Source organism: Mycetomoellerius zeteki, unplaced genomic scaffold (assembly GCF_001594055.1).
Source record: "Mycetomoellerius zeteki isolate Tzet28-1 unplaced genomic scaffold, Tzet1.0 scaffold245, whole genome shotgun sequence".
Classification (NCBI taxonomy): domain Eukaryota; kingdom Metazoa; phylum Arthropoda; class Insecta; order Hymenoptera; family Formicidae; genus Mycetomoellerius; species Mycetomoellerius zeteki.
Genome location: NW_017257222.1, coordinates 648,716 through 673,448, shown reverse-complemented (window position 1 = coordinate 673,448; position 24,733 = coordinate 648,716). Strand labels below are relative to the sequence as shown.

The 24,733-nt window shown below is 39.1% G+C and overlaps 4 protein-coding genes across 10 annotated transcripts in view; 1 reads left to right on the top strand and 3 right to left on the bottom strand.

Annotated features, from left to right (window-relative positions):
- Window positions 1-83: 83 nt before the first annotated feature.
- On the bottom strand, window positions 84-11,948 carry LOC108723596 (uncharacterized). Its single transcript, XM_018449460.1, has 7 exons — window positions 11,393-11,948; window positions 10,495-10,607; window positions 6,012-6,245; window positions 5,243-5,487; window positions 4,984-5,155; window positions 4,635-4,876; window positions 84-4,461 (listed from the first exon to the last, which is right to left on the bottom strand). The coding sequence occupies exons 1-7, from the start codon at window positions 11,493-11,495 to the stop codon at window positions 828-830; spliced, it is 4,743 nt and encodes a 1,580-aa protein (XP_018304962.1). The 5' UTR covers window positions 11,496-11,948; the 3' UTR covers window positions 84-827.
- A 2,228-nt stretch (window positions 11,949-14,176) lies between these two features.
- Window positions 14,177-18,755, bottom strand: LOC108723624 (ileal sodium/bile acid cotransporter). Of its 7 annotated transcripts, XM_018449516.1 has the most exons (8): window positions 18,568-18,755; window positions 18,219-18,220; window positions 15,809-16,111; window positions 15,521-15,730; window positions 15,083-15,257; window positions 14,761-15,023; window positions 14,503-14,689; window positions 14,183-14,433 (listed from the first exon to the last, which is right to left on the bottom strand). In XM_018449516.1, the coding sequence occupies exons 3-8, from the start codon at window positions 16,106-16,108 to the stop codon at window positions 14,270-14,272; spliced, it is 1,299 nt and encodes a 432-aa protein (XP_018305018.1). In that variant the 5' UTR covers window positions 16,109-16,111; window positions 18,219-18,220; window positions 18,568-18,755; the 3' UTR covers window positions 14,183-14,269. The 7 variants fall into 7 exon arrangements, with proteins under 7 accessions (XP_018305016.1, XP_018305017.1, XP_018305018.1 ...); XM_018449514.1 differs by lacking the exons at window positions 18,219-18,220; window positions 18,568-18,755 and adding an exon at window positions 16,184-16,267 and having other exon boundaries at window positions 14,177-14,433; XM_018449515.1 differs by lacking the exons at window positions 18,219-18,220; window positions 18,568-18,755 and adding an exon at window positions 18,252-18,378 and having other exon boundaries at window positions 14,179-14,433.
- Window positions 18,756-20,878: 2,123 nt separating this feature from the next.
- Window positions 20,879-23,344, top strand: LOC108723626 (transmembrane emp24 domain-containing protein 1). Its single transcript, XM_018449521.1, has 4 exons — window positions 20,879-21,225; window positions 22,219-22,415; window positions 22,570-22,636; window positions 22,899-23,344. The coding sequence occupies exons 1-4, from the start codon at window positions 21,028-21,030 to the stop codon at window positions 23,127-23,129; spliced, it is 693 nt and encodes a 230-aa protein (XP_018305023.1). The 5' UTR covers window positions 20,879-21,027; the 3' UTR covers window positions 23,130-23,344.
- Window positions 23,345-24,132: 788 nt separating this feature from the next.
- Exn (Ephexin) overlaps window positions 24,133-24,733 on the bottom strand; it is a 28,623-nt gene continuing 28,022 nt past the window's right edge. Inside the window, exon 15 of the mRNA XM_018449482.1 lies at window positions 24,133-24,609. Within this exon, the coding sequence (XP_018304984.1) occupies window positions 24,392-24,609 (218 nt within the window). The 3' untranslated portion in view covers window positions 24,133-24,391. The remainder of the gene's footprint in view (window positions 24,610-24,733) is intronic.

Genomic DNA, 24,733 nt, shown 5'->3' with positions numbered 1-24,733 from the left:
TGTACTCTCCCCCCCCCCCCCCTCTCTCTCTCTCTCTCTCTCTCTCAGGGAGATATGGAATCAAAAAAGGTGCAATGAAATGATTTTTAATGGAAAATTTGTATATCTTTAATAATAATTTCTCTTTCTGAACTCATGAGCGGCTTACAGCAATTCTGCTTGAAATAATGTATTTGGATATACTGGAGAATTGAAAATATAGATTATCTTTAATAATATACACAATATAACGGAAACGTATGTGTGCGTGTCTGTGTATATGTGTACGTGTGGGTGTGTGTGTATGTGTACATCTGTGATTACAATGTTATAAAGCTGTATGCAGTCTTGCGCACTCTAAAATATAACATATTCTAAATAAAAATAATTCTTAATCATGATCTGAATGAAACGACTGTCATCAATCAAAGTGGTTCACAATTTTCGTTTGCACGAGAAAAAAAAAGAAATAGAAAATAAGGAACGACATGGTACTAGTAAAAAAGATGTAACTGTTCTGTCTCTGAGAACACAATGACCGCATCTAAAGTATGTACACAGTAGGATATACCGCGGGTGGGGAGTGTTAAAACTAACCACCTGAAAGAACGTCACTAAGTAGAATGGTATCACTAAAGAGAGAGAATATATATATATATATGTATACATATATATATATAATACTATGATGCATGTTAAATACTATTCTACGTACACAAATAATATTTTTATATACAATGTATACATCGGTGGAACGAGATATTGGATCGTGAGATCGATAACCGACCACCGTTGAAATCTAAGCCGAAGTACAGCCTCTTTCTTCTTCGTCTTCATTCTCCAGGTCTTCAGCTGTTCTTCAACCACCGCCCAAAGTGCCCACGGCCGGACTTAACACGCTTCTTCGGTGGCTTGGGGTTCGATCGCGAGCCGACAGAACTTCTCAACCGTCTATTGCTTGCCACCGTCACCGTCGACAGTATACCGTGATCTATGTCTATTTGATCGTCGATCTTCATCATTCGTACAACTGGTTGAAACTCGATGCTAGAACGGCGCTGCTCAAGCTCGCTGGACGATATTATCGACGGACTGATGCGCTCCGACAAGGCGCATTGATCTATCGACGGATTGGACGACTCCTGGATGTTATCTGACGATGAAATGGCTTCACTTTTACGCTTTACGCTGCCGCGCACCCCGGAGCTTGGTGGCTGTTTCTTGTTACACGACGTAATACTCAAGTAGGCATCCTTTTTACAATTTTCGTCTTCGTATATCATCCCGACGCGATCGGACGACAGATTGGCATTGTTGCGGGTGACGGTCGTTCTCGATTGACGTTTTCTCGAGTAAATTCGCTTCCGCGAGCCTATCCGACCGCGCCTCGTCGTGGCGAATACGATACCGTGACGACGTTTCAACAATTCCCCCGTGTCGGACGAGTTCTCCTCACAGTTGCCGCCGCGCAGCTGCCGCTTCGGCGACAACTCGGAATTAGAATTGTGGTGTTTCTTAGGAACTATACCGGTCTCCTCTTTTCTACACTGTAACTGCAGATTGTCCTGATTCTCGATCTCCGTGTCCCGTAATTCGCAGCTATCGGCACTAGTAACGGTGACGTGCTCGCGTTGTCGTTGCTTTTTGATAGGCGACGATTTCGCGACCAAGTTCTCGGTGATCGTATTGACATCCTTTCTGCTTAATAAAGTCTTCTGGTTCTCGTGATTCTCATCGTTGCCTGAATCGTTCTCCGAGACCTCTTTAATTTCCGACAAATCTTTTCTACATGGATAATCTTTGTTCGATAGATGAGTCTTATTCGTCCCATCGTCACACGCGTTTTCCGAGACGGACTCCTTGTAGCTGTCTACACTCGCTGATAGGCCCGTGTTGTCACTGCTGACAGCTTCTATGTTTTTGTCCTTTTTCGCGAGCGTCTCGTGATACGATTTTTGAGACGTAATGCAGGTTTCTAGCGAAGCGTCGTCATCGTTTTTCTGACCGACACCTAATCGTTCTGCAATCATCGGTAACACATTGTTCGTCGACGTTGTTACCGCGAGAGAATCTATCCTCTCGGTGTTCAACGTGTGACGTCTAGCAAAATCGCCGTCAGGATGGAGCTTCTTCTCCGCCAACGATTCCTGGTCGCAATCCGCCAATATTTTGTTGTTTGGTTGTATTTTCTTTTTCATCTTATTACCGACTGGCCAACCGGTCCGATTTTTTCTTCGTTTCCGTCGTTTCAACGGAATGTCCACGTTTGCCTCACCACATTCTGAACTAGCGCACGATGAATTATTTTCCAGACAGTTGGTAATATCTTGACAGTTGTCGAGCAATTCCAGTAGATTCGGCGGTGCACCCTTTGATAAGTTCGTTTCACAAAAACCGTCGGCTTGCGCCAAGTCCACATCGGGCTCAAACGAGTCGTCCAACTCGGTCATACCTTTCGCGCACAACATCTCGTCGATTGTCTTCGCTATCTCTTTTATCTCCTCGTCCACGTCCAATTTGAGATCTGGTTTTTGTTCGAGCTTGGGTATGTTTATGCGCGGTCTGACGGGCGACGATTCTTCTATCGTAGGCAGAGTCGATTGTTGTTCCTTTTTACGGATTATGGTAGACATAATCGCCAACGTGGATGCATGACAACGCGGGCTCTTCCTCGGTGAGCGTCCCACACATCCTATACCGCGACCGCGGCCTCTTCTCCTACCGTTCTCGAATCTGCTCTGTGCTTTCGCTAGAGTTTCGTGGAAATTTTCAATCTCATACGGCAGGAGAAATGGCTTCATCGTCTCGCATTCGCTGAAGCAATGCCAAAATTCGGCGCCTGTGTCCTGACGCTGATACGTTTGATACCACGGCTCAGACATAGGTATCGATTCAAAAGAGAACTGCATCTTCTCGATCTCTGCCGATGGCTTGGACGGATAAATTTTCTGGACAGCGCCGTCGGCCTGCAGCTTGCAATCTTCCGGTTCATGCGTCGATCTCTTCGTCATCCCGTGTTCCCTATCACCATCCATGGCAGTATCTTTAACACCGGTCAATGGAGCCTGGTACCTTAACCTGCTGCCAGGCGTCTCGAATTTGTAATAGTCGGTATTGTCTTTGATGAACGCTTCAGCCTGTGTGCGTCTTCTTTTCCTTGCTCTGCCTAGGTGCACGGAATCCTGCGAGTCTTCTTCGACAATCTCCTGCTTAATGGAACTGGAATTTAACGATGAATTCAGCGATATAGATGAATTGACAGTGTCGTTAGGCTCACTTTCCGTATCTCTTGGTAGCACGCTACTCTGCTCGCTATCACTGGTTCGCTCGCTGGAATCGTCTCGTTTTGGCTCGCCGAACATGAAGGATTCCGCCTCATCACTCAGCAAAGATAATTCTGATTTCCTCACACGCTTAAATCGCACTACCACCGGTTTTTCATTGGACGGCATCTCCTTCTTCTCTTCGCTCTCCCCATCTTTCAATGTCGCATGTTGCGAATTACCGCCTGGCACCACACTCGATCGCAGCTTGTTACCCAACACTTCCACCTTGTAGTAGGCACGATTATCCTCTATCAAACGTTCTTCTACCGATAGTCGATGTCGATATCGACCTCTGATATTTCTGCCACCCCTCCGATTCACGCGCGGATGCTTGGACTTCATGTGACGAGTATTCTCTCCCTGCGACGTTTTCAGGTCCCTCTGTTCGCTCTTGTCGTTATGCCCATTGCAAACAATCTCATTTGCATCATTTAACGAAAACTTTCTTGCATCAGTTGTCACCTTTCCCGCTTGCAACGCACAATTGTCTCTCTGAAACGGATCGTCTTTGCTTCCAACAATGTAATTATTATCAACAACATCGATCTCTTTTATCGTACACTCCACAACACTTACATTTTCGTCACCATTATATTCGTTTTTATTATTAAGATAATCTGGATCCTCCGATATGTGACGCGAATTTACAATACCATTTTGCGCATTTCTATGTACGACCGATTGCAATTTTGGTGGATCCAGATTACTGTGTTTATTATTGATATTATCTTCCTTACTGTTATAAAACTCGGTATTATTCGAGAACGGTCTGATTTTGTAGTCTTCCTGCTTGGATTCCTTAAGGATATTCTCCGTGTACTTTTCGTTCGGGTCATCTTCCTCGATCCAGATAGTACCTTTTGAGCGCTTCTTGATGGTAAAACCTTCCAATTTGTCGTACAATTTCTCGCTCTTGTCAACCTCGTGCCACGGACTACCCTTAGATCTGAGAAGATGCCCGCTCTCGTGTTTCGTACGAGCACGCAGATTATGCGGTGAGCTTAATTTTAAATTAAGATTTCTACGCGCACCATTCACCATTTTTATCTCGTCAACAGTAAAGTTATTTAAAGTCTTGGTGTTTTTATTAACTTTCTCCTCGGGCAATACATTATGAAGATTGCCATCTCCATTGGGGAATAAGTCACAGTCTTTCCTATAAAATAACAGACAGAAATAAATTATTATCCGAAATGAAAACAATAACTGTTTATACATGATATATATTATATCGCAAACATGAATGATTTCTATATTCAACAAATATTAAACTCTGATAAAATTAAATTGAAAGAGTGAATTACGTAAGTTTTATTTGCGAATACTTACTCGATATCCTTTGTTCTGTTTAATTTTAAGAACGCTTCCACATTGGCGCCCGCATTGATTAACGTATCCAGCGACAAAAAATTGTCATCGTTTCCCACAAAGTTCGAATGCTGCTCGCTTTGCACATGCTTCGACAAATCCTCATAATGAATACGACAAAGTTCGCAATAACCAGCTACCAGCTGTTCCGTTCTGCGGGCACGTGCAGCAGTGGCACGAGGTCTCCGAGTCATTTCTTTACCCTGTCCATGCGAAAAAAATTTAATCATTATTTTCTTAATATAGAAATTCGATTAAATGATTTTATTATTTATCGATATGCTGTTTCATATACTAGCGGATAATGTACCTCTGCCTTATTTATAGATTCAGTATCCCTCTTATTCTCCTTGACCTCTTTGTTTATCAATTTGCTTTCTCGTTTTTCCTGCTTTCTTGTGTCGAAAGGACACGAACCAGGATCACCGTCGAAGTTTAATGTGGGCCACGACGATAATTCCAAGAACACAGGCCTGGTAGCTCTATAAATAGAAATGTAACATGTGAATTTTATAAAGGAAAAGACAGATATACGTAGAATTAAAATGCCGCATAGTAATTATGATTACTTGTAAACAGAGTCGAATTTGACGTATGGTCTTTTCAAATGCTTGACTCTCGTCGAGCTATGCTGATTAATTTGCTTCACGTAAGAAGTATCCTTGATAGATTCATAGATCCTGTCAAGCCAAGCCTGAAGCTTATCCGTTGTCCAAATAGGAATTCCCCAACTGTGGGCGTTGTTTAGTGGATCCACGGAACACTGTTGTGGCTGCGTCAGAGCACGTTCCAACATTGCATCCACCCGCGATTTCTATCAAGTTAGAAATATAAAACAATTTCGAAATTATTGTGCCATTGGAGTACTGATTTGAAAATTTATTTCTACATAACGAGAAACGCTACGTAAACATTTATAAAAGATAAAACAATATCAAGAAACAATATCCGTTGACATATAGTACTGAATGCAACGTAGCATCAAAACCATCTTGACAGACCTAGAAAGAGATGGAAGAAGAATACATTACCGTTCTCCCTTCCTCTCTCTCTTTCTCTCTCAAAAATTCGACCAATGGGACAATAGTAGAAAGAGAGTTCTATGTCCATATATTTACCTATGTTTTTCTACTTCCATCAAGATGAAAGATCAAAGAGATTTCATGCTCCATCCAGTACTATATGTTGAAGAAAATGTACAGTAATAAAACGACGAATATCGATTTTTTTATTGCAATATTGACAGCTGTTTTTATATGATATGAAGTTGAATTTAATTTTTATACGATATGATTGAATGTTTGACGTAACTTATCTCCTTTAATGTTTGATACTTACAGATCTTTGGGTAGTTTGACCCCGCAGAGTAGAGTTGGACGAGGGGCATTCAGAACTTAGTAACGGTGTTGGGGGTGTGGGAGTTGGGATTTCGATGCTTCTCAGTGAGCGGAGTCCTCCGCTGCCACCACTGATGCAAGCCCATCTAGGTCTCTCAAAGTTTGTATGACCTGTCTTGTCTACTCTATCGCTGGCTACAAGATTCACACTGCGTACTAGAAACAATTCGACCGCCTAAAAATAAACGACGTCAAGTTGAAAGAAGAAGTCGGGCAAGGTGTGAGAAAGAAATGTAAAGCTAGCCGAAGCGGACAGGTAAGCACGTACAAGCGTAAGATACAGATTCAAATAATCAACTAACACACAACAGATCACATTGTTTCCAAGCGAAACTCGGGGCTTCTACCTAGGCTTCTCGAGCTTCATCAATACGGACAAAGGAGACCTTGGCGATGTGTCGGATCGAGCGCGAGTCCGCGCGATCGAGCTGTCGCTCCAGGCGTCTCGCGAGCGAGCGTGCGTGCGAGTGACAGAGACAGTCCGACTTTCGATGAAGTTTATCGTTTGCGCAACGAGTAAAACGTCGTCGCGCGAGCACAATGCACACATACATACACGTGTGCAAGCGCGATGCCTGGGATACACGGTCACATCGTGTTACGCTGACGTCAAGTGATTTCGCGACTTTCCTCGGGCGAGCACGACGGCAGTGACGGTGACGGTGACGGTGACGATGGCAGTGGCGGCAGCGGCGACGGGGGCCGACCGTTACAGAGAGGAACGCGATTCGGCTGGGTCGCCGCTGCTCGCTGCCGGTCGCATAGCGTTGTTCTAATAATATGACGCGACACGTCGGCCGCCAGCTGTCCCTCGTCCAAGGCACCGGGAGGTAGACGCGAGGAGACACGTGGAGCGGTCCCCGGCGTGAGTGGCGACGATCCCGACGACAGCGACGGCGCATTCGACGCGGCGGACTCGAGCGAGGACGCGTCCTCGAAAGCGACCAGCGCTCGCTGCCTGTCAAACGCCAGCGACGCGCGACCAACCGCTACGCTCCGCTTCGATTCGACGGCGACTCGCCGAGGACGCGCGATCTATGCCAAGCACATCGGCAGTACTGGGACACGTCGTGTTGACGACGCGCGACGAAGGGATACTCGGACAAATGGACGGACAGGACGGGAGAGCGGTCGAGTGGAAACAACTACGAGACGCGACGCCACTTTACTCGCACTCGCTGCAACCGATGCTCCGATGCTCGTGGCGGACAACTGTCACGCACAAAATGGCTATTCGCCGTTAGCAGCTTGGCACGGGGGCCTGGAGACGGCGCGCGAGTCCACTCCTCTCGCACCCGACGTCGACGGCGAGGACACGCGCGCGACTCCCGTCCGTTCGCGTCGTCGGACGCGCCGCGCGACGCCGCCATCCTCCCTCGTGTCTCCGACCCCTCCCCTCGCCCAGACTCGACTTTTCGAAATTTTCGCGCACACACACGCGCGCGCGGACGGTAGATAACGCAGAAAACGATTCCCCGCGCGGTCCTTCAGATGGCGCGAGGCGCGCCGGTTTCTCGCGATTTGTTTGTCAACAGACAACGACAATGAGCAATAATGGATCTCTGCAACGATTCGTAACGTCGATCACACGGTTTGACAGCTGCTCTATTAATAGGCCGTTGCGAGGCGACTTTGTACTTGTGCCCTTCTGCTCCGCGTCGCGAGGAATTGGCTCGTTCGTCCTGCTAAACCGTTGGAAGTTGAGACAGTAGAAACGGTACGGATCGAGCTTATAGAATGCCGTTTCATTTGCATACTTTCGGTAGGTGTATCAAGCGAGATTTATTATTGAACAAAATGTTCCGGTATGTTTAAGTACACACAAAATTTATTTACACCTCTAGAATATGCTATGTCACTATTTTTCTTTAATAACATTAATTTCAAATTTATTTTTCTAATTTTCCTCGGAGTAATCGTGCAACTTTTTCTCTAAAGCGGAAACGTGAAAAGTAAAAATTTTTATGTATGCGAATATAAGTCTGTTTTTTGTAGCTGAAGTAGTATACACTTGTGAAATTTAAAGGTTTTTCATTTGTTGTTTAACTTGTGGTTAGACTTAACCCGATGATAATATAAAAATTATATTTTTCTATCCATGATTAATCACTAAACTGATGATTTTGTAGCGAATAATTTTTAAAATTGCGGGACTACAAAACCATTAGTTTAGCGATATTAATCATAGCTAGAGATCATAATTTTTATACATTTATATTTAGAAATTAATACATTACATTATCATCAAGTTAAGTGAATGTAAGTCTAATCTCACAAGTTAATTAGATAATGAAAAACCAGGCTGAAATGAGATAGGTATATTTGATATTTGGCGAAAGCGAGAAAGAAAATTCTATCAGAAATAAACATGCATCCTTATGTATACACGCGACACACATAAATATTTTCACTTTTCACGTTCCCTAGGAAAAAAGCTACAGGATTAACTCTACGAGAAAAATTCTCGACTCTGCAGATATTACGTTACAAAATCACCGGCCCGCATGGAGAAACGTATATTATCTACTCTTCATATGCGCGCAAACGTACGATGCGCGAATTTTTTACCTCTCGCACACATTCGCTTCCCTTCTCTTTTTTTCTTTCTGCTTCTCCCCCTCCCTTCTCCTTTTTGAAGTAGTGAGCTTCGCGTATCGCTCTGAAGATGGCGCGGGGCGCGAAGTTGGCCACGGGAATTGTTTGTCAACAGAAAAATCGTTCGGTCGGGAATCGCGTCCGTCGAGGTAATACGTACGTATGCGGCTAACGTCGCGTCGTCGCTAAAGCGACGCGAACGTTGCCGAGAGCGGCTTGAATTTAGGGCGTAGCCCCCGCGCGCACGGCGCAGCACGGCGCGGCAACGATGTGTTTTCGCCTCGCGTGAAAAGACACAGCCGGCGCGGACGCACGGAAACCCGCTTCCTCGTGCGCAATGCTCGGTCACGTCCGCGAGGGTCAGCGAGCGTGGGTCATCCGTCTCTTTTTCTCTAATCGCGCGCTCCGAGTAACACGAGCATCGCCTTTGGAAAAGAAAAAAAAAAGGAGGAAGAGCGAGAATCGTACGGAGGAAAGTGCGGTAAACGCGGTTGGAGGAGACAACTTCACGGCACTGGTTTGCGCGACTCGTGCGGATGACATGATCGTGGCGCGAGTAGGCCAATGTTTATGGAAAACGATCCCGGTACAGTCTGTGAAATTAGAAAATTTATATGAATGTGATCGTGTTGTGAATGGCTGCGTTCAGCTGAAAAAGCAGCTTTGCAATTATCGTAAAATTCTTTAACATGATTAGTCTTGCCCTTATTAGTTCCTTATTGGATCTAAATGTATAAACAATTCGTATTAAAGAATTTTACAACGGTTGCAAACCTGTTTTTGCTGCTAAATGCAGCTTGTATATAGTACATACGTTAAAAATATATGTATTGGAGCATCGTCAAGATTGCGAGAGATTAATCGAATATTATCGAACCAAGGATAAGTTATAGCACAACTTTTTGGCATAATAAACGAACATATTTTTTCTATTGGACTGTTACGTATCGTCATGACCTAGTTACAAAATAGAAGTAATAATAAAAATAAACGCGATTAGTTCAAAGCAAAAATAAAACAGTTGTCTCTTGATAATTTCCTTTATAATACTGTGAATATTCTTCTGCAGTAAGATATATATATATATATATATAGGTATATATAAAAATACAGTACTGCTAACAATTCTATTACTATATGTATATATATAAAACAGAAGATTAAAACGACTTCCTCTTTGTAAAAAATACGTTGTCTCGTGAATGTATCATCTTAATAATTTTCTGTCATAGGTAGGGCAAAAGGTAAATTTAAATTGTCAGGAAGTTAACTCGAGAAAATCACGCAAGATTCACGAGTCATTAGCGAGTGACCCGGTAAGGTCCGTGCGCGGAACTTTTCGGGATCGAGTTTGCCGTGTTCTGGCAGTTCGATAATCGCGCGCGTACTCCGTAATATCGCGTGGCAACGAGGTTGGTTTGAATGGCCGGAGAGCGCATCGGTCGCGAAGAGACGGATATTCGAATTTTTTTCTCGTTTCGCGCGCGCGCGCGTGCGTGCACGTGTATACGTATATGTGTGCGTCGCGCTCTCTGTAGGGGAGCAAGCGGGCGTTACGTCGAAGCGGCCGTAGGCATAGTGATCGAAAATGGCGGGAAGAGAAGAAGGCGGGAGGGAGAGAGGGGGACAAGTGGGAGAGAAAGAGGGGAGAACAGAGAAAGAGACAGGTGGAGAAAGTGAGAGAGGGGCTCGCACACTCGCCCGAAATACACCAAAACGCTCCGACAAATCGATAAGCGGCTAGAAACGAAGCGGGAAACGTGGGTTACGGGCTGCAGGGCTACTCTAACGCAGCATCGCACACAAGCGGGAGATGAAATGTAACTCACACCACCCAACTCCCTGATCTGTGCCTCTAGCTTGGCCGCAATGGCATGGTTCTTTATGTCCAAATAGAACGACTTCCGTTCCAAAGGTTGCAGGCCTCTTCGTATACGAATATCTACAAAAAAAAGTTTTAAAAACCTTACTAATTTTTCCATTGCGATCAATGCCAATGATTGTTTTGTCACACCTGTAGACGCGATGAGGCGTGACAAAGTTTTTTTTCGATCAATTGTCGATCCCAAATGAATCAACTGAGCGTGTAGAGCATCAGAAATATTTTCCACGGACTTTTCTTTTTCCGAGAAATGCGTTATAAGAAGCGTCCACTTATCGTATTTTAATTGCTGTCTTACATTCGTACCAACCGCTGTACAAATCACATGATACAGACGAATTGGTGCAGCCTCTAATCAAGCGATAATAACAATCTTGTTACTCACATCCAGAGAACGTACTATAAGACGGGATATATAAAATGAATCATCATTACTATTTGCACCGTACAGCGAAGGAAACGCTGGTGATCGCTCAGAGTACTCGTTTCAGCATCAGTAAATATTCCATTATTTGCACGTAGCGTCCAAGCTAAGACAAATTTGGAAGGCATCTCGGTTTTCTGTAAAACAACTCGAGTTCCTCAGTGACAACACGTAACAATATGTCCGTAACAACCGTCTCTTCGCCGATAAAGATATCCCGAGTACTCTCAGTGATCACTGATCGGTCCCTCGGCGTGTATTTGTGTGTGTGTGTGTGTATGCGTACGTGTGTGTATGGGTAGAGAGACAGGTACGTAACGTGTCAAACACAGCCGTGCAAACGTCTCTACGCAATGTCCATTAACGGCCGGCGCGGCGGTTATTATGCAATACGGAATTATATACGCGCTCCAGGACTTACCTGGCTTTCGTCGCGGATTAAACTTGTTTTCCCTCGACGGTTGTCTGAGTTGCTGTTGTTGCTGCTGCTGCTGCTGATATTGGTGCTTGGACGGCGATACCATTCCTAAGCGATGATGATGCAGCACCGCGCGACGTACTGCAACGACGTTATCCCTGACTCACTTTCGTCCCTCGTCCTCGTCGTCGTCGGCGCACTTCTTCCCATCCTCATCGACACGCCGAGTAACGTCGCAGAGGCGCGGTCGCATGCTCCGTCCTCGCTCGTCTATATCTCTCACTCTCTCCCTCCCTCCTTTTCTCTTTCTCTGTCCCGTTCTTGTTTGCTAGAATGCGCGCGTCACAATCGTACACTTAGACCGAGAACACTCTCTATCGCGGTTACTAATCTGCGTGCCGTCGGCCGACGTGATCAGATCGCATCCTCAATCAAAGCGAGATCACAGAAATCCAAATCGCTCGCCCGCTCGTTTCACACTTTCAAGCCTTCTCCTCAGACCTCGACAGACGTCGATCAGCTTCGATCAGCCTCGGCAATCAGCAGTCTCGGCACCACTCGGCACCGTAAACTGAAATTCTGCGTGCTGAAGTCAGCAGCAAGAACGGGTGGCGACGGGCAGCGAGCACTGGTGGGCACACGAGTGCAGAATGGCCAACTTCAGCGCGCTCGCTCACAAATGTCACGATTGCCATGACTTGGGAGATAATGAATTGTTCGACAAAAGTAAATTTCCCCGTGATTCTAAATGAGATCAAGATGTTAATTTGTCCGCGAGATATTTTTTTATCTGCGTAGTGGTGAGAAAAATGGGTCGAATCGATATTATTGTTGTGGCATGCTCAAGATTTTAGGAAGTAATAATCCGATGCATTGGTACAACTGCGGTGGTGACAAGTATTATTTTGGCGCCTCGCAAAGTTATTAAACGAGACGTATGACGATTAATATTCATTCACACGACGAAATTTGCTAAAGAGCTATTGTAGTCGCTACAATGAAGTTTATACAAAACGTATCGAATTGATTACGATTTAGTTACATTGGCGCGAGGGATCTTCAAACTTGTCGTGCATGCTGCCGTGCAAATGTTGCCTGTATTCAATTCGTTAGATGATGGCGCTGGTGGTGACGGGCGCGAATTTTTGAAATAAATTTCTCTCAAAAATGAAAATCAGTTTTTGAATCCGTTCTCGTCGAAATTTATAAATTTAACGATACGCTTGAATTATTAGGTGTTGAACTTAATTCCTGCCGCTCGCTACTAGAGAGTGCTGGCTCCAACGCTGGCGAGTTTCGACGATGAAGTCATATGTCTTTTCTAGTTTAGACATCGCTGAAAGTGATTCAATCCTCACAGGTTAGATTTCTCGACGCCAAAGAGATTTTCCAATCGATTGAAAATGATTATCCGTAGCCAACAATCGACGCAAAGTCATTTTGTTGCATGATAACGCTCGACCGCATGTCGCGAAAAGCGTGAAGCAGACACTTCTAGAGCTTGAATGGGAAGTTCTCCCGCATCTAGCGTACTCTCCAGACTTGGCACCGTCGGATTACCATCTCTTACGATCGATGCAACACGCACTTACGGACACACACTTCTCCAGTTACAACGAAGTCCAAAAATGAATGGATGAATGGATCGCCTCGAAAGACATCGCGTTCTACCGTCGTGGGATTGCCCTGTTGCCAGCGAGATGGGAAAAAGTAGTAGAAAATGGAGGAAATTACTTTAATTAAGGAATTCATTCATCTTCCCTTCGAAACAAATCAATTTTGTAGACGAAAAAACGGCAGGAATTAAGTTCAACACCTAATAATATTTTTGATATTGCGTTGAATTAATTTTGATTTTGTGTTTAAATACTTTTAATATTGCGTTTGTTTATTGGACGAATATAAATTACTACGCTTAAAAACAGTTTTCTAGGCATTCCGTAATAAAAAACAAGTTTAGAAAAGTACAATTCTTTAATTTCTTTTCGAATTCAAAAATAAAATATATAAATGCAAATAAGATTTTCACAATATTCATAAAATATTTAACAAATCTTTGTTCACTAATGTTTTTCGCTATACTTTTATAGATGAATAAATCAAATTATTGTCACTACACTAGTTTACAAAAAAATGTTTCTTTTTTAATTATTTTGATTTAGACAATGTATTTCTTATAGATTTTTGGATGCAGAAAACGATACTGCAAATCAAAATTTCAATAGCACATCAAGTTCTCGAAATAATTGAGATTTAATATACAAAAATGACTTTGTGATATTTGATATTTTTTTAAATAGTTGACGTCATCTTGAAATTCTGATGATTGAATGATTCTTTACAAAAAAATTTAAATATCATCAAAAAGCCATTTTTTGGAACATTAAACCTCAATTATCTTGAAAGCCTGACGTGCTGGGATTTTCTGGCTTGTGACATCGTTTTCAGTGGCTGTATTCTTGAAAAATATCGCATACAGAAATATAAAAAATACTACAATATACATTATGTATATCATAGATTTCCCTAATATTTTCGTAGGCGATAATTTTCAAATATAAGGCCCGCATTCAAAAATCTTATACGCCTAGTCTGGTTTAAGTAAAAAAAGTTTAAGCAAAAAAGTAATTTTTTTGCTATAAACTAGTGTTATAAGCATCATCGACGTAAGAAAAACATACAAATTTTAAATTACTATTCAATAGGTAACAATAGATATAAACATTATTATACATAATAATATATGTCCACAACCAGCTTATTCTTACAAAAAGAGATTTTCAACATTAATACATGAAATATATAAAAAATATAGTTCTTTCTTATACGTTATTAATGCATATACAAGGAATTTATTCTACACGATCAAATAATCTAAATTTATTGCGTAGAAATATCTGTAGCTTGTTGGAGCTTTTCTAACGACGGGGTAGACTGTAGCGTCACTTTTGTTGCTTTTTTTTGCTTATATTTATAAATCAATTTTATTATAAATAAAATTGTTAATGGTACCGGTGTCATCATTGCAGCAGATACAGGAACCACTAAAAAGATAACATTTTGTTAGATGATTAAGGTAACTCGTGTATGTATATATTCATATACATACTTACCAGTAGTTAGGTCGTCAGCGGGTGGCTTCAATGTAAATCGTAATAAAAAGATCGCCACGCCTGTATTCTGAATACCAGTTTCAATTGCAATCGCCCGTATATCAGCTTGAGATTGCTTGCAAATATACGCTATTATAAAACCAAATGTAAAGCCTAACCAAGGTAAACCCATTCCTGCGATTATGATCTGAGATAAAAAAATCAAATTATAAAATTTGTACATTTTTTCGTGAATTTATAAAAAATATGTAGACTTACCTTCCACGTAAACAGTTTAAATATATATAGATTAGTCATGACAGCAAATATAACGATGAATATAATTAAAATCACAGAGAAAGGTTTCATTACTCGGACCAATATCTTCGACACTCTTGGAAACTTTTTTTGAATCAAAAATCCTATGGCCAGTGGAATTATAAGACCAATTACGAAAGTTCCGATATGCTCGTAGGGAACTGCGATTTTTCCTTGTGCGAAAATATATCTACCCAATGTGAAGACCCAAAATGGCATCATTCCTTTGAAGAATAGTAAAATATTATATACAAGAATTACTTTTATGTTACATATTACTTACCAAATGCAGCAATGGTACATATAGTGGTCATTGTGATTGAAAGATTCAGATTGCCATCAAGTAACAGTGTCCACATATTAGAAGCGCCTCCACTTGGACTTATTCCTGTGAAGAACATGCCTATTTGCAGTTCAGGACGATCAGGAAATAAAAGATATCCAATGAGAAAACTTAACTGGAAATTATGTAAAATCAGGATCATGGAAAATCTGACTGACAAAAGAACAAGCAAAGTACATTGCAACGTTAGCATAGGATCTGTTTTTTGTGGCTGAACCAGTGTACACTTTTGGAACTTAAAGTGAGACAGGTAGATGTTTAAATCTGGCGAAAACGAGGAAGAAAATTCTAGTGCAGTTTAGTGCAGGAATAAAAAAACAGACCTATAATATCTGTATGTATCAACTGTTTGATACATCTTGTACGTTTACGATTTACCAATGGCATGATCAGAAACTGGCAGAAGAAACCTATGGCTGGACCTATTGGCCTTCTTAATGTATTGCGACATACGTTCCAATCTATAGCGCAGCCAAAATTGATATATAAAATGGATACAAGTATTGCTACACTGGCAGTAAATATAGAATCTATTATGCGTTCCTCTCGTATTACGGTAATAACAGCTACTTCTTGATCCTCTTTAATCTAAAAGAAAAGAAATTTTGATTATTCTAAAAAAATAAAGTAATAAAATGAAATGTTTATTTATATTTTAACACTTACCGCCATTTCTGTCATAGTAAACGTTAATGTCGTCGTACCAAGGAATACGCCAGTGATATTAAAAATACCACTGAAAGAAGTTTTGTTTGACTTTGTAGATTGATAACTTAGTTTTGCGATATGTTGATCATCGGTATTAAAATACCATACATGTAGGCTAGACATATTATTATTATGTACACTGAATGGGATTGATATTACTTGATTCATATGTACAGTTATATCATGTTCAATATCAACGGTCCAAGCTGCTGCTCCTCCTAACAACAGCAGTCCTATCACATATACAACACCTGCCATTCTCTAAAAATAATAAAAAATATATTAATTAATACACTCATCCTGATATACTTCTTTAAAAGTGATTTCACTAACACGATTTGTTGTACAACAATTATCTCCTGAGTATATTAACATTCAATACCAAACTGAGAGTAATATCAAACTGAGATAAGAATATAAATATGAAGTAAACAATAAAAGAGGAGACATAAAGACTGTAAAGAACGGAAGATAACTAAGCAAACACGATTAGATAAGGATGTAAAAAATCGTTTTCCTCTCCGAGAACGTTCTGGTAAAGAAAGAAATAAAATCATTATTTCCGCGACGACTAATAAGCGACTTTAGAAACGTTGCAAAAAAGGTAATCAAACACGCATGCATACACACGCGCATGTCGTGCACCGACGAATTCATGCGCCTCGGCCCTCGACGCGCGTTCACCGTCGCGCAAGAAACATGCATACGCTCGCGATCATAATCGACAACGCGCGACTCTCCTCGTTCGCCGAAGCCGCAAAATCTTACAGCTCAATTGCATAATCGGTGAGCGCGAACGCGACACTACGACGGGCAACGTGGTGGGAGACGGACACGCTTCAACGGATGACAGTTGCGTCCCGTGAAATCTGCGACTTCGACACGCTAAATTTACATCGACCGCCGCCGTCCGCTTCTTTCCATTGCGATTGGACTGTCGTCGGATGCGCGATTATTACGCGACGTAAACACCAAACACTATGACGCACCGACTATTTCCGCCGAATCGCAACTCGCAACGACGGCCGCGCGTTGCGTCAATCGGTTCGTTCGCGGACTCTACGACGAAGCTTTCCCATCCGTTTTAACCGAACCTGCGATCAACGCAGGTTAATCTATAGCTCTCAGTCACACTCAACGTTCGGAAGTATTATTTATCCTTGTTTAACAAGGATGAAATGATTCAGGAAAGTGAGTGCAGCATATATAGGGTGACCCAAAATTCGCAACTCAAAATACATTGTAACAAGAGCTCTCAAAAAAATTAAGTAAAAAATTGTTTATAAATTTTTATTTTAGCCGGTAATTTTTTTCATTTTATTTAGATCTCATAACCGTTTAAATATGGCCAGTTACGGACTACGGATTGTTCCACCTTTTGATAGACTTCAGCTCACTCTCTTATTCTCTTATTTGTTCTTACTCTTTTGCTCTTTTTTTTGTTTATCTATTAGATAAATTATCACAATAATAATTACAAACGGACTCTCAAATTCTAAATAATAACATACAAACAAATAAAAGTAATGAGAGTCAGCGCAGATAAAACGGCGCAATTATAAAATAATTTAATACTCTGTAATTGGAATAATGTCTTCTTTATTTGAAAATGAACTTATTTGAAAATAAAGAAGACATCATTCCAACTATAGAGTATTAAATTATTTCGTATTAATTAAATTAATACGATAATACAGATAATTATAAATTAATAAATAAAAATAAATAAATAAATAATAAATAAACAAATAAATTATAAATTATTATTAATACAGATAATCATCTAAGGATCGATTGTTCTATCTTCAGATAAACTAATAATGTGATAATTTATAAAAGTAGGCTAATGAGCCGTTTATCTGCGCTGACTTTCATTAGCCTACTTTTATAAATTATCACATTGTTAGTTTATCTGAAGATAGAACAATCGATCCTTATTAGATGATTATCTGTCCACGAGTCATTATGTGATAGTATTAGTGAGCGTTGATGAGCACGAACTTCAGCACGCTCGCTACTCTCACAAGTAAACTCAAGAAATACTAATATCAATGACGTTGAAATGACAATAGTAGAGTTTTTGAAAGTAAATAATGAAAAATTAGAGTTTTCGCTATTAATTCTCGATTCCTTAATTGCACCGTGTATAACTGATTGTTGCACATGCGCAAACGTACTTTCACGTAAATTTAAAAAAACCCACTCGATCTTAATTTATTTCCAAGAAGCAAGCAAATCCTGCGGTTCCTTTTTTAGATCCCTCAGTCGCTTTTTAATGATGAGAATTATGAAAACAGTTCCTCCGTTTTTTTAAACTCAATTTATCAGTAAAAAATGTTTCAGCAATGCCTGTTTATTCTATAAGTACGACTCAGATACAGTCCATTCGAATTTCCATCACTATATTGGTCAATTTTCCTTCACTCATTGAAGGACTCAATATGTCCTTTTCATTTTTTTTTTTTTTTAACTTTCACGAGACGCAACTTGCTGATCACGATGAGATTGGATCTTGTCCGCGAAAGAACGCGAACAAACGTGAACAAATGACTTGCTCACGGGATTTATCGAGGCGGATTGTTCATTCGCACTATTATGTGTTTGGTTCGGTTATAAAAATAAACCCAAAATAAATCCAAAATAAACCCGATTTTATGCGACAACTGTCCGCAAGAATGCGATGGAAGCGCTCCCGTGACCGAATTTACGGCGGGCACTTACTTCTCAAGAATTCGCGATGCACCATTTGCAGCACGTCACCACGAGCTCGCTCGACTTCGTGAGAACACGTATCGACCGGTAGCGAAAATCCTGAACGCACTGCTACGTGCTCTTTATCTCAATTATAACTATTACTTTCTACCGTTGCCCGATTGCGGAGCGTGTTTGAGACGACACTTCAGACTTCAGAGTGGAGACCAGTGGTTACGGTTACACCGTGCATTTAGGCCGCGGCCTATACGATAGATATCTTTGTTTAACCTACAGGATAAACAAGGACATCTATCGTATAGGCCGTAAATGCACGGTGTAAACGTAGCCAGTGGGGACCACCGGCGATATACTATATATATAATACCTGCATTACAAAGTGTTGTGTCGATCGATACTATGGTCGGTATTCATAGTCGATTCTTATATTTGAGACTGTTTAAATACAGTCTTAAGATGTCATCAGCCAATCAGAGGGCTGCATTACCATCTTAAGACATTACTTAAGACGGTCTGAAAATAAGGACGGACTATGAATACCGCTCTATGTGGATAGTTAGGGTCTGTGGGGATCGATTCTGCATCTTGAAACGAGGTGAAAATTACAAAAGTGAGCGAATTTACTAGAATACTGATAATTTCATTGGTCAACACCTAGTAAATTTGCTTTTGTAATTTTCACCTTATTTGAAGATACAAAATCGACCCTCTGAACACAAGAATTGTCGTAACACTTACTTATGCAAGGTCTACAATAGAAGTCGTAACAGTCGTATGGTCTTAAGTCGTAGAAAATTGATCAATCATAATTGATTATTCTTCTCATATTCGACTGTGATTGGTCAATTTTCTACGACTTAAAACCCTACGACTGCTACGACTTCTATTGTAGACCCCGCATAAGTTGTAGACGTAAGCAACGCACGAGCTAACCAATCATAAAGAGTCCGATTACGCGAAAAAGAGGGACAGGATCGTTCTGATTGGATAGCTCCGCATTGTGTTTTTTTTCCGGTAGTCCGGATCTATAATAGGTGTTTCAAACCTTAAGCTGTAAGAAATGGACGAACCACAGTCGATTATTCTCCTCGAATTCGACCGTAACTCCGGATCTACAATAGGTGTTTTAAGACTTAAGCCGTAAGAAACTGATCAATTATAGTCGAATCCGAGGGGAATAATCGACTGTGATTCGCCCATTTCTTATGGCTTAAGGCTTAAAACTCTATTGTAGATCCGGGGTAATTGGTCAATTTCTTACGACTTAAGTTAAAACACCTATTGTAGATCCGGACTTACTGTTTATTCTGCTTTTTCCTTCTTCATGGGGACTCACTCTTAGTACTCATAGTCAGTTCTTATATTCAAGTCTTAGGCCCGTATTCATAGTCAGACCTTGTACTTAAGACTTCCTTAAATTTATCTTTAGATGCTCAGTAGCCAATGAAATAATTCGTAGAGCATCTAAAGATAAATTTAAGGAAGCCTTAAATATAAGGCCTGACTATGAATACGGGCATTAAGTTCAGCCTTGAGTGTCACCAATCAGAAAGCCTCATTAGTGTCTACTTAAGACGGTCTTGAAATAAGAATCGACTATGAATACCGGCTTTAGACCAGTATTCATAGTTCTTATTTTAAGACTCTCTTATTTCATGGTAGAGGGCTAGAAATCTTTACAGGAGACTTTTAAGAAGAAGAAGGAGAAAAGACCGTCTTAAAAATTAAGATGCTAATACTGTTCTGTGATTGGTTTATGATATCTAAGTTGAATAATGTATTTAAGACAATCTTAAATACAAAAAGAACCGACTACGAATACCAGCCCTAGTATTCTATTCTATGTTTATGATAAATTTACTCGATCACTTTGAGCAATATATTTTAAAATACTAAAAAATACGTCTCTATGATTCATTTAATTTGTAGGTTTTAAATACCTATAATAAGAACGGACTATAATAAATACCAGCTTTAGAATATTTTCGAATTTATAATATATGTAAAAAAGATGATGTATATAGAATTCTCGAATTTCTCAGCACATTTCTGGAAAGTATTCCAACTTGTATAAAAAATTAAAAAAATTGTTTTTAAACTTTTTTTATATATAATTATATATAATTTTATATAATTATTTATTTAATTGCACAGTTTTAATATAAAATATTTTTTCCCGGAAAGTTATAAAATTATAAAGAATTTGTGAAAAATTCTGAAATTTATATAGAAGTCCTCTTATATCATATAAAGAATGAGTTCATCGAGTCTGTCACGTGGTCGATGACGTACGTTTATACATGCGCATAAAGCACTGCTTCGTTCTGTCGTTCTGATTGTGAGAAACTTATCTTCTCCAGTGGCTCCAGTGCTCCAGTATTGCGCGTGGTCTGTCAATTAGCGAGTCTGACGATCTCGCGTGGGTTTTGCCGACGTCATTTTACTGTGATGCTCATCGAGTTGCGATGTCCCTCTTCGTACAGTTCGGCAGCGTATTATTTGGCGTGCTCTCCTTAATTCTGGTTGTGCCGCCGGCCAATGGTTTCTCTTACGAAAACCTGCCCGCGGTCGCGATGGACTACAAGGTGCACGTTGACGCCGGCAAGGAGGACTGCTACTTCCAATATGTAAATCCGGGCGCGACATTCTACGTCAGCTTTCAGGTACCATCGCATCAGGCTTGGATGTCTATTCAGCGGCGAGCCGCGAGCGAGAATTTCATCCGTTTCGGATGAAAAATTGGATATGAGTATTAGAATGCGATTCGCTTGGTTGTGAACATATGGTTGCGTGGAGTTGGAGACAACTTTTACTCGAGATGTCTTTCTCCATATAACTTGGAGAGGAACACACAACTTATGAGCACTTTGCTCTAATAGCTCATGCACGTTTGTAAATTTCATGATTGTCCATCTTACTGTGAAAAACGTGATTTTATCGATTTGTTTTCCAGGAGATGTACATTTGTAAGAAGAGTACACAACTTTCACTTTTTCGTGACTATTCGGGGATCGTTTTATTTCTACATTTTCTTATGTATTTTTCTTCATAGAAACCGATAATAATTATTGCAATAATGACTTAAGAAAAAATTTGTACTTGGAATTAAGAATAAAACCTTTATTCACATAATTGTTACGAAATCACTGTCAGCATAAAAACTAATTTAAAATTTTTGATCTATCTATAAATATATATATAAGTGTCAAATTTTTAAATAATTGAAGCGTGACTGACAGCTATTTCGTAACAATGTGAATAATTTTATTAACTTTATTTCAATATACCAACCTTTTCTTGAGTGTAGCGTCATAATTATAATTTTCAGTTTCCATGAAGAAAAATACATAAGAAAATGTAGAACTAAAATGATCCCTGAATGGTCATTAAAAAGTTGTATTCTCCTTTTGTAATTTTGTAAGACCTTGAAATTAATAATCTTGATTGTATGCAAATAATTATTTTATATCTGATACATGCAAAATCTTTTAAGAATCATTTATTAAAAATTGCGTTTAAAAGATTTTAATAACAGAGTAAATAAACAGAGTAAATAAGGAAAAGCATGTTACGCAGACGCAATGTTGGAATAAAAAATAACTCATATATGGCTATATCAATATTACATTGATTCAAGCAGTTTGTTTTAATTGTAGGTCTTGCGTGGTGGAGACGGAAAAGCTGGTTTTGCAGTAAGAAATCCAGAAGGAGTTATAGTTTATCCTTATCAATGGCGCCCTAACGCTGATTATCAGGATCAATCAGTAAATGGTGGTTATTATAGCGTATGCATTGATAACCAATTTTCAAGATTTGCTGCAAAATTAATCAATTTGTACATTACAGTGATTAGGTAAGACAACTGATTTAACAAAAATATATATTGTGTTAGAAAAATAGAGATATCTGTAGTAAAGTAAATCTATTATTTTCACACATAATCTGTCAGTCACAATTACAGTCTGAGATAGAGTGATTAATGAACAGAAACCTTAACTGTGTTGTAGGTATGATAAGTGGCAGAAATATACACAGGAATTAGAAGAACTGAATCTTTCTGTCGAGAACTTTACGGTATGTGTATCATATAAACTTTTGTAAGCGTTATAAGTATAAAAATTGTATTACAAATTAATTTATATATAATATAATACATATATATATTATATTTATATATAATATAATATATATATATATTACTAATATATATAATATATAATTAAATATTATATAATAAATATATTTATGTATATATTGTATATTTTATATAATGTATAATTAAAAATATTATATAATACATTATATGTTATATTATTATTATCTTTCTCTCTTTCAGAGTACAATCGTGAATGTGGAGAAAAACATTAATGAGATGCTCCAAACTCAACATTGGAGCAGAAGCAGAGAAGCAAGAGATTTGAATCTGCTGTTGGACAATAATTCTTATGTGCAGACATGGTCGATCGCGCAGGTAGTTGTTATTACGTTGACGACTATGATCCAAGCGTATTTCGTCAGAAAGCTGTTCGATGTGAAACCATCTGGACATTCCAAGACACGCATTTAATACTGATGTATTGCAATCAATTGTTTGCTCGATAAGAGTACCGTTCAATACGTGTTGTGATAAGCCTATCAATTTATCAATATCGTAACCAGTTTATAGATAATGGCATAAATTATAACGTATAGGCAACTTGATTAATGGATTTTTAATTGCGATTTTGAATGCTTTACTCATTATTAGTTGACATGCTTATATGTTATTTTTATGCCATTATGTAAATTCATGTGCAATGATTTTTTAGAGACTGTCTAAACGTCGAAAATATGATGAGATACAAGAAATTGAAAAATTTTCTGAACATATATTTTTTTATGAGTAAATATATTTGATCTTATAAATATATTTAGACGAAGATTAGTCTCAAATAAATGGAAACAAACTTCTAATTCGCGAAAATGTAATGAAAAATTCACGTCGATTTTGTATCGACATCGATTTACTTTCTATCAAAGTTAATATATTATTTATATCAATATATATCAAATGCACTGTTTTTTTATAATTTTTAGAAAGTTCTACATAATTGCAGAATATTTCTTTCGTTATTATTTAATAATAAAAATCTTATGATATATTCATAAGTTGAGAGCACCTTTTATACAAAGTGATTCATCTTAAGAGGCAAATATCTCGAAAATATAATTTTATCAGAAGGACATTTCAAATAAAAATTATATGACATAGAAGATGAGAATGCAATTTTTATTGAGAATGTTTTTTTGATAAAATGGTATGTATCCGAAATATTTGCCTGTTAAGATTAAAATGAACACTCTGTATATTATATAAGACTGTCTTACGCATTTGTAAAAACTGCATTTTCAACATTCATCACAAACTTTTATTCACTTTTGTTTTCAACTTTTTTAATTTCAAATATTCTCATACTTCAAGTCGAAGATATTTAAGAATAAAGAAATATATGAAATAACGTTTATATTGTATTTGTATAAAAATAATAAAAGACTCATACTTTTGTTACAATATTCTTTTTTTTCCTTTCTCCACGTCTTTATATACAATATACATGTAAAATATAAAATATATCATTATCTCTCGTGTCAGCTTTCTGTAGCTTCAGTCTACTATAATAAAAGATTTTAAAAATCGTTTTTCACTTTGACGATTGATGTTACATTGGCACATAAGTTAAATGAAATATTCAATACTGAAATATCGTAGAAATCGTGTATGTATAACAAATAATTTATTAATGATCACAATATCTGAGTGATTCGAGCTCAGATCACATTTTAATTTCGTCAATGAATCCCCTGATTTTGTCTCGCTCTTCTTTGCTGTATTACACTGTTGCTGAGTGCTAAAAGACGATGTCGTTGCTTCAAATTTCGTGCGCGCACGTGTTCCGATGCAACCTCCTTCGTATGATTTGCCGGAAACCATCCTTGTTCGCCGTCTAATAATTTTTCACCGTGATACCAGCCATCTGCCATTTTTCTCAATACGTTTATTACGTCTCCTAGAGAATAATATTTGAAAATTCACTAGAATTATGATTTTTTCATTATAACATTTTAATGGAAATATATATAATTATTGAATTATGGAGCATTGTAAGAGCAAACGTTTTTTGAAGAATCAAA